General features: G+C 47.0%; 1 protein-coding gene across 2 annotated transcripts in view; it reads left to right on the top strand.

Moving 5' to 3' along the window:
- The window catches only part of LOC129821395 (E3 ubiquitin-protein ligase HECW2-like), a 60037-nt gene that overhangs the window by 24435 nt on the left and 19815 nt on the right, over positions 1-15787 (top strand). Inside the window, exons 5-25 of one of the 2 annotated variants that reach the window (XM_055879026.1) lie at positions 75-144; positions 1078-1247; positions 1617-1756; positions 1999-2099; positions 2232-3088; positions 3941-4241; positions 4512-4604; positions 5309-5459; positions 5710-5816; positions 5993-6117; positions 6464-6649; positions 11274-11345; positions 11736-11832; positions 11943-12039; positions 12165-12248; positions 12411-12496; positions 12804-12924; positions 13056-13169; positions 13591-13743; positions 13929-14027; positions 14392-14521. In XM_055879026.1, coding sequence (XP_055735001.1) covers positions 75-144; positions 1078-1247; positions 1617-1756; positions 1999-2099; positions 2232-3088; positions 3941-4241; positions 4512-4604; positions 5309-5459; positions 5710-5816; positions 5993-6117; positions 6464-6649; positions 11274-11345; positions 11736-11832; positions 11943-12039; positions 12165-12248; positions 12411-12496; positions 12804-12924; positions 13056-13169; positions 13591-13743; positions 13929-14027; positions 14392-14521 — 3354 coding nt within the window. Of the gene's footprint in view, positions 1-74; positions 145-1077; positions 1248-1616; positions 1757-1998; positions 2100-2231; positions 3089-3940; positions 4242-4511; positions 4605-5308; positions 5460-5709; positions 5817-5992; positions 6118-6463; positions 6650-11210; positions 11346-11735; positions 11833-11942; positions 12040-12164; positions 12249-12410; positions 12497-12803; positions 12925-13055; positions 13170-13590; positions 13744-13928; positions 14028-14391; positions 14522-15787 lie in introns of both variants that reach the window. The other variant, XM_055879025.1, reaches the window with a different exon arrangement.

Genomic DNA, 15787 nt, shown 5'->3' with positions numbered 1-15787 from the left:
TGTTTTTATGGTTTGTTGTGTGTGTGTGTGTCTGTGTGTGTGTTTTTTACATTCAACTTCTCTGTGTCTCTCAGGGAGAAGGTCAAAGTGAGGGGCAGTCATCCACAGATCATCCTCGCAAACTAGTCAGCTTTACTTTGACAGGTGAGGTGTGGTTTGGTTAAAACCAGGAAGATGTCCTCATTGACTCTGACTTGGAAAAGGTGCCCTCTGTAGTTCTGATTCAAAGGATTTAAATAGAAGAGCGTCAGTTTTCCGTCATTGATTAACTCATTATTATAATCTACTACTACTTCTTTATTTGACCTTTTATTTCTCCTTACATGTATTATTGCCACTTGAAAATAAGTTTGCATTGCTCCTAACATCCGACATGCAAGCAGTTATACAGTCAGCCTCAATCATTGACTAAAGTTTCTTCCAATTGGCCTCAAAGCACTGATTTCTATCACAAAAGTAGAACCAAATGAATGTGTATGTCTGTCATCCTTCCCTTGCAATGAACCTCGGGCAACTAGTGAAAAAGCAAAACGTTTCTGCAACTCTTCGTTTGCAATGTCAGTTCAAATGGTGAGCTGCGCTTTGGTTTCCCTGGTTTGTGACATGAACAATTGGACTTGTCAAAACTGTAGTTGCAGATAAAAGCCTTTATTGATACGGCTTGACGTGTCCATTTTGGAAGGTTAAATAACGAGGTAAATAAGTCGGCTGTTGCCAATGCGTTGCACTTTCAACATACGTTCATGGTCTCCATGTGTTTGATACTATTCCATTCCAGACATTGCAATGAGCCCGTCCACCTATATCTCCACCGAATAGCCTCCTCTGGTTGGCAGTTTAGCCTCCAATTTTAGTTTTCTCAAAGCCTCAGACGACGATGCTCAGTGACGCAGGACCTGGGGCTGTACTGTATGTAGTGGGTCTCAGAGTAGGAGTGATGCCACCCCCCCCCCCCTTCCATGTAGTCTTATTCATTGTGAGCTTAAAAAGCTCAACTGATCCTAGGCCAGTGCTCCTACTCGGAGACTCTTGACATGTACAGCCCCTGATTTGATTGACGGTCTTCCTCTTGTGTAGATATGCATGCGGTGGGGCTGAAGAAGGGAATGTTCTTCAACCCGGATCCCTACCTGAAGATGTCCATCCACCCCGGGAAGAGGAGCGGCTTCCCCACCTTCAGCCACCACGGACAGGAGAGACGCTCCGCCATCATCGCCAACACCACCAACCCTAAGTGGCGCGGCGAGGTGATCTATATACATGCACGCACGCACACACACACGCACGCACAGACATACACACAAACGTGCACAGTCATAGATCACTGGTTCACTCACGAGATGTGTTCCCTATTATTTACAATATTGTAACGATCAAACGTTTGAAATCAATATGGCTGAAGAGTCTAGCTAAATATAGAGTTCATGGGGAGCCGAGCGAGCCTTTCCCTCTAGGCTTCTCCTTGCTCAGATTGTCGTGGTGTTGCACTTCAGGTTTCCAATTAAGTTGCTGTCCAAATTAAGTTGGTGCTCATCCTCTGATCACCGCAAATCACTTTCACTTAGAAAGGTCAGATGGTGCTTAGCGAACCAGTCTGTGTCTCCCTCTCTCTGTAGAAATACACTTTTGTAGCACTGATGACAGACATTCTGAACATCGAGGTGAAGGACAAGTTTGCCAAAAGTCGACCAATCATCAAACGCTTCCTTGGTCAGCTGACCATTCCTGTGCAGAGGCTGATTGAGAAAATACCTGGGTAGGTAACCTGGAAAATGGGCACACACACACACACACACACACACACACACACACACACACACACACAATGTGCTTTAAAACAAACAATTTATACACACTCAAAGACATACGTGTTCTTAATGATGCTCATTTAGACCCATGCTCATAATTATTGATTGTTCGCTATGCTTTATCATTGCGTGTTAACTATAGTTGAGTAATTGCATTTGGTTGTTTGTTTGTCTGTCTGTCTATCCTCAGTCTCCAGCCTCTGAGCTTCTCTCTGTGTCGACGGTTGCCCACTGAGCACGTGAGTGGTCAGATGCAGTTCAGGGTGGAGCTCACATCCACTGGACCTGACGGTGAGGGCCATTGCCTGTAATTTATTGTGTTTGGTAACAACAATACCTAATTCAAGTACACACTGCTGAATTGTAATGGAATAAAAATCAAGGTGTTACAAAATTATGAATCTTGATCTCGTTCATGCTCAGGGGCCTCTCCAGACTCTATCATCGGTGTGCCCAATAACGGGGCCCCTGGGACTCCGTCAGATGACGAGGATCTTCCCCACCTACTCCCGGGGGTGGTCACTGGAGGCCCCTCCCCTACTGGCTCCCTGGGCTCACAGAGGTCCTGGGAAGGCGGGGCCACAGCCTATCCAGTCCCAGACTACAGGGACTTTAGCGGTACAGAGGGCAGAACCACAGAGGGTGAATCCTACTCTGGCCCTCTACGGTTGCAGAGGTCCCTGAGCGAAGGCCTGGACGCCATCGAGGCCCCCAAGGGCCCCGGAGAGAGGCCCTTGGGCGCCGCCTCACCGAAGCTGCGCTCTAGCTTTCCCACTCACACACGTCTCAGTGCCATGCTGCACATTGACTCAGACGAAGATGAGGAGCGCTCGGGGCCCACTGAAATTTACCCGGTGCCCGGGTCCCCCCTGCTGCTCAACGGGGGTCCCGAGGGGCCTGAAGAAGACGTTGTCCCAGAGCTACAGCAGGATCCTGACCCTGAGCAGCTGGAACCCAGGGTGGCGGGAGATGAACAGCTGGTGGTAACGGGGGAAGATTGTGCCCCTGGTGGTGAATCCAATGTGGCCCCTGAGTTAGACCTGGGCCTCGACTTCGAGGACTCCTCAGAGCCTGATGTTTTCTCGGAGGTGGAGGAAGTTCCTTTCTTATCAGAGGCGCTGTCCCAGAGTCTTTTGGCTGTGGGCCTGGAGGGGCCAGAGGAGGGCCAGGGGTCCGCTGACAACGCCTCGTCGCCAATTGACACCTGCTCCATGGCAATTGCCCCACTGACAGTCTTCTCTTCCTCAGAGAGTTGCCCAATCACAATGTCCACGGCTGAGGTGAGTGACTGGTGGTAAAGTGAGTAGATCTTACCTGTGGTTAAAAGTTCTCTATGCAGTACATAAAATAGTCTATAATATATCTGTAGTAGTAAGTCAAGGAACAATCACAGAAACCCAGAACTAAAATCTTGCGTGATTGTGTCAGATGCTCAATTAAATTTGACACGTTAGAAAATATGCCAGAATGAGGAGTGGAAGAAGGGCGGTAGCTCTCTTTGCAAGTTACAGGCAATTCTATGGGCCAAATGTCCCCCTCCCCATCTGATATTCGAAAGATTGATGAAAAATCTTCTCACCGGGAACAAAGTTCCTCGTTAGACGTCTGTCTGTTGACTGATGCTAGGATACCAGTTATGTGTGTCTGTCCATGAGACATTTAGTAAAGGAATAATTCAGGATTTAAAGCTATAAAGTTGCTTGCTCACCGAGCGGCCTTCCTGTTTCAGGATTGGTTCTCATTCTGAGGTTGAAAACAGAGCTAATATAACACGACATCAAATAATGTTTCTAGCCAGAACCTTACCTTGTTTCAGCAAACAAAATCCTCACAAAGTAAGGTGTCAAAAATAAAAAGCTGCCGTTTTAAAAGAATGAACCACAACCCGCCAGTGGGTCCTAACCAGAGATCTGGTAGTGGTTCAAAAAAGCTGGGTGAACAAGAACGCCTTTCGAGATGATGCTGGCAGGTAGCGCAAATACTAACAATGTCATTGTAGTGTTATAGGCGCACAAACGTTATTCACCAAAGCAAATAAGGTGTGTTAACATCATTTATTAACGCTCCACTACATCCCTAGTCCTGACCATCATCTGGGAAACACTGTTCTGACTTTCTGACCGGCTTTGCAGGAGGCAGAGGAGAGGGCAGTAGCTGCCATTGACCCAGGGGGACACTCCTTCACTGACACTCCACCCACCCACCAGCATGTAGACGACGAGGGGGACGGGCATACATCAGCCAATGAGGTTGAAGGAGACGCTCCGTCTGCCAATGAGCTGGAGCCAGGGGAGGAGATTAGTGAGCGGATGTGGAGCTTTCAAGTATCTGGGGATGTTCCCCAGGATGAGGAGGGGGAGGAGCCAAGACCCGCAGGGGTGGCGGTATCCATTGATTCAGATGCAGTTGCCATGGAGACAGATGGAGAGGACGGTGTGTAACTAGCACTTTTAAAATCATTTCTTTCAGCTTTATTTTACAGTCCAATATTTACCTTGTAGTATCTTAGAAATTACCTGATGAAATTATAGCTACATTATATTACTATTTTGCTTCCGTGGGATTCATCAAAGCATCCACGTACACCCCTACCTGAAATTATCATTAAATATGATTAATTCATTAATCCAGTCATGTAGAAACTAATAGTGAATTACTATAAAAAGGCTCATGTGCTCTAACTTTTCCTGAATGTATCGTCAGGTGCTCAAGTGAACGGTCACCCCGTGCACTGCCTCCCCTCAGTGCGCCATGACATTCACCGATACCAACGAGTGGACGAACCGTTACCTCCTAGTAAGTGTCTGTCTGTACATACTATATCTGTATGTATTTGAGGCGAAGGAAGATGACAAAAAGGAGAGGAAGAAGGCTGCTTGATACAATGTGTATATTTGGCTCCATAGAGGCTGATAGAGGGGACTTCTTTGTATATGTGCCTTAATGGCTTCTTTGACTATTACTTCTATAAGTATGTAGACAAACTGAAAGGGTGCATACCGCCACCTGGAGTGTGTTGTCTGAACATGTGTAAAACCAAGGTTGGAAATTTACTGCCACATGCAGTTATGGAATGTTTGCTGAGGAGTATAATTCGTTGGCTGATCCTTTCCTTATGACCTGCATATCTACTTCAAAATGGTGACAGTCCTCAATGGCACTGCCCATGCTAAAACACACTTTGTGTTATTAGAGCTGTCTATCTAAATCTATGTCTAAGTCCTACATTTCTAACGGCTATATACACAATGGTATACTATTTGATATACTGTATGTTTATGCTATTCGAGGTGTCATGGTTCTGTCAGAATGCATCTGCATGTCAACCATGTGTGAATTTAGTTTGACGGTGGCTGTGTCCCAAATGGCACCCTATTCCCTACGGGCTTTGGTCAAAAGTAGTGCACTATAAAAGAACTAGGGTGCCATTTGGGACACAGCCTCTGTCTCATGTTAAGTGTGTGTTTGCGAATGTAAAGCCATGCGTTTGTTCTCCTCAGACTGGGAGGCAAGGATCGATAGTCACGGTCGTATTTTCTTTGTCGATCACGTGAACCGGACCACCACGTGGCAGCGCCCCACCGGACCCCCCGCTCCCCAGGGCCTGACCCGCTCCAGCTCCATCCAACAGATGGAGCAGCTCAACCGCAGGTCTGTATCGTGTAGAGGCGCACACACCCACACGTACATACACACCATGCGCTCATATACACGCACACTCGCACACATATACGTACGTACATATACACTCACACCCTCTCTCTCCCTCACACGCTCAGGTGCACACACACTTTTGTAACTTCCATCCTCTACATTTCCTCTCTCTCCTTAACCCTTCACACCCCTTCCTCTCTTTCTCACACTGTCCTTCTTTCCCTCTTATTCTATTTCTGTCTGTCAGATATCAGAGCATCAGGAGGACGATGACCAGTGAGAGGTCTGAGGAGAACACAGTTGACCTCCCGCCAGAGCCCACAGAGAGTGACTTTCTTCCCCAGACCATCCCTGGTGTGCTTGTGCACTAACATACATACACACACGCACTGATAACACTCACGAGGTATGCACACTTACGTGCGCGCATACAAGCGCACGCACAGACAGACACACACACACACACACACACACACACATCCTTCCCAACATATATTTATCTCTAACAGTTTTTGTTTTGTCTGTTGTAGAGTACAGGAGAGAGAGCGCAGTGGGTCACTCCAGCTCTCGGTCGCGTCTTTCTCTGCTGCTCCAGTCTCCAAGTGCAAAGTTCCTGTGCAGCCCAGACTTCTTCACCGTGCTGCATTCTAACCCTGTGAGTCTGGCTGCATAGGCGCTCAACTCTCACATTTCACCTTATGGATCACCTTTGGTCCCTCAAGGTCACCCTTACCATGTCATATCTCTCAGTAGTTGATAATAATCTGCAAAGGTGTGCATGGTAAGGAAAGAGCTTCTTGGAATGAAATGCTCTTTTCTAGTTTACTTCAAATGTTGCCTTCATCAGGTTAATCGATATATAAATACGAGCTATGCTACCTGGGTTTTCATTCATCAATCTCCCTTAATGTGTTTGCTCAAGGTAATAACCCCATTTACAGAAGAGCCCAGCATTTAATGTCCCTCTGATGTCCTCATCAGTCTCTTCCCTCCCTCCCCAGGGTGCCTACAGCATGTTTACGAGCAACACCTGCCTGAAGCACATGATCAGTAAGGTGCGTCGGGACGCCCACCACTATGAGCGTTACCAGCACAACCGGGACCTGGTGGCCTTCCTCAACATGTTCACCAACAACCAGCTGGAGCTACCCAGGGGTTGGGAGATGAAGCATGACCAGACCGGCAAGGTCTGGATCAGTGTGTGGTGGGGGGGGGGGGGGGGGGGGGGGGGGGGGGGGTTGTATGTGTGAAGTGGTATGTGTGAAGTGGGGTTGGGTGTAAGAGCAGGGGTGTGTGTGGATATACAGTACCAGTCAAAAGTTTGGACACCTACTCATTCCAGGGTTTTTATTTATTTGTATTATTTTCTATACTGTAGAATAGTAGTGAAGCCATCGAAACTATGAAATAGAACATATGGAATCATGTAGCAACCCCAAAAAAGTGTTAAACAAATCAATATATTTTAGATTCTTCAAAGTAGACATCTTTCTTCATTGATGATAGTTTTGCGCACACTTGGCATTCTCTCAACCAGCATGTGTGCCTTGTTAAAAGTTAATTTGGGGAATTTCTTCAGTGCAGTGCAGTGATGCCTAACAAATTACACAACATATACCCAATGCACACAAATCTAAGTAGGAATGAATTAAGGCTATATAATATGGATGAGCAATGTCAGAGCGGAACGGACTAAGATTCAGTAGAATAGTATCGAATACTATATATACATATGAGATGAGTAATTCCAGATATGTAAACATTATTAAAGTGACTAGTGTTCTATTCCTTAAAATGGCCAGTGATTTCTAGTCTATGCCTATAGGCAACAGCCTCTGATGTGCTAGTGATGGCTGTTTAACAGTCTGATGGCCTTGAGATGGAAGCTGTTTTTCAGTCTCACGGTCCCAGCTTTTATGCACCTGTACTGACCTCGCCTTCTGGATGATAGCGGGGTGAACAGGCAGTGGCTCGGGTGTCCTTGATGATCTTTTTGGCCTTCCTGTGACATTGGGTCCTGGAGGGTGGGTATTTTGCCCCCGGTAATGCATTGGGCAGACCATACCACCCTCTGGAGAGCCTTGCGGTTGTGGGTGGTCCAGTTGCCGTACCAGGCGGTGATACAGCCCGACAGGATGCTTTCAATTGTGCATCTGTAAAAGTTTTAGGTGACAAGCCAAATTTATTTAGCTTCCTGAGGTTTAAGAGGCTGTTGCGCCTTCTTCACCACACTGACTGTGTGGGTGGACCATTTCAGTTTGTCAGTGATGTTTACGCCAAGGAACTTGAAGCTTTCCACCTTCTCCATTGCAGTCCCGTCGATGTAGGAAAGGGGGTGCTCCCTCTGCTGCTTCCTGAAGTCCACAATCATCTTGCTTTGTTGACGTTGAGTGAGAGGCTGTTTTCCAGGCACACACTCCCGAGCCCTCACCTCCTCCCTGTAGGCTGTCTCGTCATCATTGTTAATCAAGCCTACTACTGTTGTCGTGTGCAAACTTTATGATTGAGTTGGAGGCGTGCTTGGCCACGCAGTCATGGGTGAACAGGGAGTACAGGAGGGGGCTGAGCATGCACCCTTGTGGGGTCCCTGTGTTGAGGATCAGCGGAGTTGAGGTGATGTTTCCTAACTTCACCACCGGGGGCGACCCGTCAGGAAGTCCAGGACCCAGTTGCACAGGGCGGGGTTCAGACCCAGGGTTCCGAGCTTAATGATGAGCTTGGAGGGTACTATGGTGTTGAATACTGAGCTATATTCAATAAACAGCATTCTTACATAGGTATTCCTCTTGTCCAGATGGGATAGGGCAGTGTGCAGAGTGATGGCGATTGCATCGTCTGTGGATCTATTGGGGCGGTAAGCAAATTGAAGTGGGTGTAGGGTGGCAGGTAATGTAGAGGTGATATAATCCTTGACTAGTCTCTCAAAGCACTTCATGATGACAGCGGTGAGTGCTATGGGGCGATAGTCATTAAGTTACCTTTGCCTTCTTGGGTACAGGAACAATGGTGGCCATCTTGAAGCATGTGAGGACAGCAGACTGGGATGGGGAGAGATTGAATATGTCTGTAAACACTCCAGCCAGCTGGTCTGCGCATGCTTTGAGGACGCAGCTAAATGTTTTACTCACATCTGCCACAGAGAAGAAGAGCCCACAGCCCTTTGTAGCGGGCCACGTCGGTGGCACTGTTATCCTCAAAGCATGCGAAGAACATGTTTAGCCTATCCAGAAGCAAGACGTCGGTTTCGGCGACGTGGGTGGTTTTCCTTTTGTAGTCCCTGATTGTCTGTAGTCCCTGCTACATACGTCTCGGGTCTGAGCCGTTAAATTGCGACTCCACTTTATCTCTATACTGACGTTTAGCTTGTTTGGTTGCCTTGCGGAGTGAATAACTACACTGTTTATATTCTGCCATATTACCTGTCACCTTGCCATGGTTAAATGCGGTGGTTCACGCTTTCAGTTTTGCATGAATGCTACCATCTATCCACGGTTTCTGGTTAGGGTAGGTTTTAATAGTCATAGTGGGTACTACATCTCCTATACACTTCCTTATAAACTCAGTCACCGTATCTGTGTATGCGTCTAGATTATTTTCTCTCAAGCTACCCGGAACATATCCCAGTCCACGTGATCAAAACAATCCTGAAGCATAGATTCCGATTGGTCAGACCAGCGTTGAATAGTACAAAGCATGGGCACTTCCTGTTTGAGTTTCTGTCTATTGGACTGGAGGAGCAAGATAGCTGTGGACAGATTTGCCGAAAAGAGGGCGGGGAAGGAACTTTTAAGCATTCAGGAAGTTTGAATAGCAATGGTTGAGAGTCTTAGTAGCTCAGGTAGGACAGTCAGCATGTTGATAGAACCTTGGCAGCCTAGTCCTCAGATTTGCTTTGTTAAAATCCGCAGCTACAATAAATGCAGCCTCGGGGTATGTGGTTTCCAGTTTGCATGAAGTTCTTTGAGGGCCGTCGAGGTTTCGGTTTGAGGTGGGATGTAAACGGCCATGGCGGAGGAGAATTCTCTTGGGAGATAATATGGTCAACATTTAATTGTGAGGTATTCTAGGTTGGGTGAACAAAGGGACTTGAGTTCCTGTATGTTCCTAGAATTACACCATGAGTCATTAATCATGAAACACACCCCTCTGCCCTTCTGCTTCCCAAAGATATGTATCCCTGTCTGTGCGATGTACTGAGAATCCTGCAGGCTTTACGGACTCCGACAGTGTCCCGAGAGAGCCATGTTTCCGTGACACAAAGTACGTTACAGGCCCCAATGTCTCTCTGGAAAGAAATCCTTGCTCTAAGCTCAACTTTTTTTATCCAAAGACTGAACATTAGCGAGTAAAATACTCCGTGGTGGGTGGTGTGCGTGCCTCCTAGGTCGAACCAGCAGGCCGCCTCGAGTGCCTCCTCCGCCGGGCGATGTTTTGGATCGGCCTCTGGAATAAGTTAAATTGCTCTGGGGAGAGTAAACAAAGGATCTGCTCCAGGGAAGTTGTAATACTGGTAGTTCTGGTGAGTTATCGGTGCTCTAATATCCAATAGTTCTTCCCGGCTGTATGTAATGACAAAACATTTTCTGAGCTAATAATGTAAAAATAATACACACAAAATAATTCAGTTTCATACACACAAAATAATGCAGTTTCCTAAGAGCTAGTCGCGATGCTGCCATCTCCATCAGCGCCATCTTCGTCGAGCAGTCCATCATTACTTTGAGACATGAAGGTCAGTCAATCCGGAAAATTTCAAGACCTTTGACATTTTCTTCAAGTGCAGTCGCAAAAACCATCAAGCTCTATGATGAAACTGGCTCTCATTAGGACCGCCAAAGGAAAGGAAGACCCAGAGTTACCTCTGCTGCAGAGGATAACTTCATTAGAGTTACCAGCCTCAGAATTTGCAGACCAAATGAACTCTGAAGAATTTATCTCAACATCAACTGTTCAGGGGAGACTGCGTGAATCGGGCCTTCATGGTTGAATTGCTGCAAAGAAACCACTACTAAAGGATACCAGTAAGACCAGACTTGCTTGGTTCAAAAAACACGAGCAATGGACATTACACCCGTGGAAATCTGTCCTTTTGGTCTGAGTCCAGATTTGAAAATGTTGGTTCCCACCGCCGTGTCTTTGTGAGATGCCGAGTAGGTGAACGGATGATCTCCACATGTTTGGTTCCCACCGCGAAGCATGGAGGTGTGGGGGTGCTTTGCTGGTGACACTGATTTATTTAGAATTCAAGGCACCCTTAACGAGCATGGCTACCACAGCATTCTGCAGCGATATGCCATCCCATCTGGTTTAGGCTTAGTGGGACTGTCATTTGTTTTTCTACAGGACAATGACCCAACACACCTCCAGGCTGTGTAAGGGCTATTTGACCAAGGAGACTGATGGAGTGCTGCATCAGATGACCTGGCCTCCACAATCATCTGACCTCAACCCAATTGAGATAGTTTGGGATCAGTTGGATCGTAGAATGAAGGAAGAGCAGCAAACAAGTGCCCTACATATGTGGGAACTCCTTCAAGACTGTTGGAAAAGCATTCCAGGGGAATCTGGTTGAGAGAATCCCAAGAGTGTGCAAAGCTGTCATCAAGGCAAACGGTAAAAATAAATAAAATCCCTTGAATGAGTAGGTGTGTCCAAACTTTTGACTGGAACTGTATGTACAGTACACCTTTATAAACTGTAGTTTGTTTATCTATCTTAATGTAAGTGGCTGGCTGTGTGTCTCCACAGCCCTTCTTTGTGGATCACAACTGTCGCTCCACAACCTTCATCGACCCGCGGCTCCCCCTCCAGAGTGCACACTCAACTAGCCTGCTGGCCCACCGACAGCACCTTAGCCGCCAACGCAGCCACAGCGCAGGCGAGGTGAGACTACTGCTAAGTTCCCTTAGGCGACTCAAAAAAATGGTCAGACCAGACAGCATGCAAACTAGTGGACTACCCTACAGTACACGTGGCTTGGCAGCTTGCCTGGCTAGCTGGTTTGAAGAACATGCTAGCTTACACATCCGAAATAGAAAATACTGCCAAAGTGAATGGTATTTTCAGTCGGCCTCAACGGGATTTGCCACCACAGCTCTAAATGCAGTCTATTATACCCACTGCACTACTGACACACTGGAATACAGGCCAGAGATCAACACTGACTTTACACGAGCTGCTTTAACAAGACCAATGTCAATCATAATGCTTATTGTAAAACTAATGATGCAGGTTAATGGAATTGACTAAAATGAATCTCCCCTTGTGTTGCAGGTGGTCGATGACACGCGACACTCCAGCCCACCTGTCATGCCCTGCCCCTCCAGCACCTTCAGTGGGTCCACTCGCAATCAGGACCTGGTGCCTGTGGGTGAGTACACTGGCTTATATACACACACACACACACACGCCGGCGCACGCACACACACACACCCAGTTACAGACCCAGGAATGTTGATATTGACACGGGTCTCTCCCCAGCCTACAACGACAAGATTGTGGCGTTTCTACGGCAACCCAACATCATTGAGATCCTGCAGGAGAGGCAGCCAGAGCTCGTCCGGAACCACTCACTCAAGTAGGTCACCCCAGTCACCACGGGAACCTTTTTAAGCAGATATTTAACCTTTAATCCTAACCCTCTAAGTGTATTATGTTTGTGGCATACAGCAGTATCACGAATGTTAACCTGTGTGTCTGCAGGGAAAGGTTACAGTTCATTCGCAGCGAGGGCGTTTCCGGGCTTGCTCGTCTCTCTAGCGATGCTGATCTAGTCATATTGCTCAGGTGTGTCTTCGGGGGTTAATGTCTGTCTGTGATTAGTGTGCGTTTGTGTGTGCGAGATGGTATTGCGTGTGTGTGTGTGTGACTGTATGTGTGCGAGTATTGCGTTTGTTAGTGTGCTTGTGATAAGTGTGTGTATTATTAAGCCACCCCTCTCTCCCTCAGCCTGTTTGAAGAGGAGGTTATGTCCTATGTGCCACCTCATGCCTTACTGCACCCCAGCTACTGCTCCTCCCCTCAGAGCTCCCCCGGTGAGAACACACATGCAAAGCCGCGTGCGCACACACTTTCTCCTCATGCCTTTTCTTCCCATAGCTTTGCTTCTAATCCAAACTATCCATCCTAAGCAGGGCAAGACAGTGAGATAAAGCCTTGAGCCGTAAAAGTTGCTTGGCGCTCTCAACCAGTAAAGTGAAGTGTTTCATATGAACTAATTCTATTCTAATGAAAGTTGACAATAATGAGATACACGATTTTCTGATGAACTTGTGTTTTTTTGGTCTATTTTTCATCTTCCTCTTCCTCCTCTCTGCTCTTCCTTTTCTGCCCCCCTCTCAGGTACTCAGCGAGCTAATGCACGCGCCCCTGCCCCTTACAAACGTGACTTTGAGGCCAAACTGAGAAACTTCTATCGCAAGCTGGAGACGAAAGGCTATGGCCAGGGACCTGGGAAAGTCAAGTGAGTACTGTCGCTGTGTGACAACGTATTTGAACAGCTAAATATCAGCCCGTATCCTGTATTACTTCATCTTAACCTGTGTGTATGTGTGGTGTGCACGTTCGTGACTGTCTGTGTGTTTCTCCTTCCAGGTTGATCATTCGTAGAGATCACCTATTGGAGGATGCCTTCAATCAGATAATGTGCTACTCCCGCAAAGACCTGCAGAGGAGTAAGCTCTACGTCAGCTTTGTGGGCGAGGAAGGGTGAGTGTTTAGGTTTAGGTATTTCATACATGCTACACATTTCCTTAAGTTTGCTCGTATGCATCGGTTGTTATGTCAAGGTCGGATAGGTGGGTGCTTATATTTGTCCTGTGTTTTACAAGTGTGTTGGTGTCGAAAGGAAATGTGTTTTTTGCATTTTCCAACTCCCCCTGAGACACCTTCGGCGAGTGGGGTCACGGCCAGGGATCAGACATGATTGACGGTGACCCTGGCGCAAATAGGGTTAAGTGCCTTGCTCAAGGGCAGATTGACAGATCGCCTTGTCGGCTCTGGGATTCGAACCAGCAACCTTTCCGTTACTGGCCCAACGCTCTAAATGCTAGCCCAACGCTGTGTACGTTGTGTATATTTTCCATAATCTTAATATATGGTTTACAAAAGTGTGTCGTGTGTCTAATAGGCTGGACTACAGCGGCCCCTCGAGGGAGTTCTTCTTCCTGGTGTCGAGGGAGCTGTTTAACCCTTACTACGGCCTGTTTGAGTACTCCGCCAACGACACCTACACTGTGCAGATCAGCCCCATGTCTGCCTTCGTGGACAACCATCACGAGTGGTGAGTGACAAGTTTACATTACAACGATATTGATGGTGAGTGGGTGGATGGATATAGGAAGACAGACAGACATGCTGGACAGACCTACTGTAGATAAAGTAAAGAACAAAGGCACAAAAACCCTGACTTGTCGTCATAAACATACTGTACTGTACACTTAGCAGTGATGTTGCTCTGTGTTCCAGGTTTCGTTTCAGTGGGCGTATCCTGGGCCTGGCTCTGATCCACCAGTATCTGCTGGATGCCTTCTTTACCCGCCCCTTCTACAAGGGCCTGCTGCGCATGTGAGTGTCTCAATCAGGCCCTCAGCCAGCAGCTGGCTAGGGCTCCTATTGTCATGGACACGCATTGTTAATAGGTTTTGGAAACCCAACCACCATGTCAAATAGCCAGTTATGCTTTAACGTAAAATATTTTATACAAAACTACTGACCTGGTGGAAGCTGAACCGACAGAAGTTGATTAAATGGATTTGGCATTAATTATTCAGTTACCGTGCTTTTATTAAGTGGTTGATATACACTCTGGATAAGCACATTCTAACTGACTGAAATGTACATGTGAGACTTATTCGTTGTAGAGTTAGGAGTTAAATCTTTGACCTCTATTTACCCGTGTTCTCCTCTTGTTGACCTTTGACCCCTGCAGCCCGTGTGACCTGAGTGACCTGGAGTTCCTGGATGAGGAGTTTCACCAGAGTTTACAGTGGATGAAGGACAATGACATCGAGGACATGCTGGACCTCACCTTTACCGTCAACGAGGAGGTCTTTGGACAGGTGTGTGAGTGCATGATTTGTTTTAATGAATATATTGTATGCATCTTCAATGGTTTTTAGACTAAATACCCTGCCCTGCATTTGATATTTGACTGTTTGTTGCAATGTGCTGTACTTGTGGCTGAATCCTAACTTCTACTTAAGTCACATTGATGTCAATGGGAAGGTAGGATTCACCTAACTTGTATCAGTCATTTTAGCTAACATTCCACTCCTTGCCACTGCTGCCATTTGCCAAAGAGACTGGCCTGTCAGCAATCTCAACGTGCAGCTTGATTTCCACCAGAGTTGCTCGCTCGTTGGTTGTTGGAAATAACACTTTCCATGACAATATGTGGAGCCTCGAAATTAGAATTATACATATGTCGGATCTTAATGTCACCCCTTTCGTCGCAGTAGGAAAATAATCCTTCAGCAGCAGGATTTGAATGAATTTTGAAAATTTAGAATCGCTTCTGGGGGCAGCTGGAAGCAGTGTTTGTCGGCTACAGTGGGTCTCGTGGGAATTCTTATATTTGTAAGGGGTAGATGTATTTTTCATTAGGGGTAAAACAGTTATTGTTTAATTATATGAATTGTTTATGAATTGCTTTGTTTTATGTTCAAGGAAAGCAATAGGTCGAATAAATTATTGGTTGTCTGTGTGGTCTAGCGGTTATAGCCGCTGACCCCGGCACACATATGCCAGAGTTGGCATGGTTAAGAATCCGGCCCATTGCCCTTTGGATTTTTGGAGGAACTAGTACTTTTCTAGTTACTCTCTGTGGGCTGTACTTGTACTCAAGTAATTTCTGAAGGAAGTAGCCTACTTTTTACTCATTTACATTTTACCAAATCACTTCAGTTACATAGATTTTAGTGGTGCAACTTTAGTGGTGCAACGGATCACACAACTCTGGGATCGGATCTCGGGTTTTGAGTTACGGATCGGATCATTTTTCGGATCGGCAAAAAAAAAAGGGAGAAAAATAGAACTTTGCTTTCCATTTATTACTTAAAGAACACTTAAAGAGGGGCCTCCCGGGTGGGGCAGTGGTCTAGGGCACTGCATCGCAGTGCTAACTGCGGTCTACCCTCTCCCCAGAGTCTCTGGGTTCGCGCCCAGGCTCTGTCGCAGCCGGCCGTGACCGGGAGGTCCGTGGGGCGACGCACAATTGGGCTAGCGTCGTCCGGGTTAGGGTGGGTTTGGCCGGTAGGGATATCCTTGTCTCATCGCGCTCCAGCGACTCCTGTGGCGGGCCGGGCGCAGTGCGCGCTAACCAAGGG

The sequence above is a fragment of the Salvelinus fontinalis genome, chromosome 23, assembly GCF_029448725.1.
Source record: "Salvelinus fontinalis isolate EN_2023a chromosome 23, ASM2944872v1, whole genome shotgun sequence".
Taxonomy (NCBI): Eukaryota; Metazoa; Chordata; class Actinopteri; order Salmoniformes; family Salmonidae; genus Salvelinus; species Salvelinus fontinalis.
This window is presented reverse-complemented; position numbering and strand designations above follow the sequence as displayed.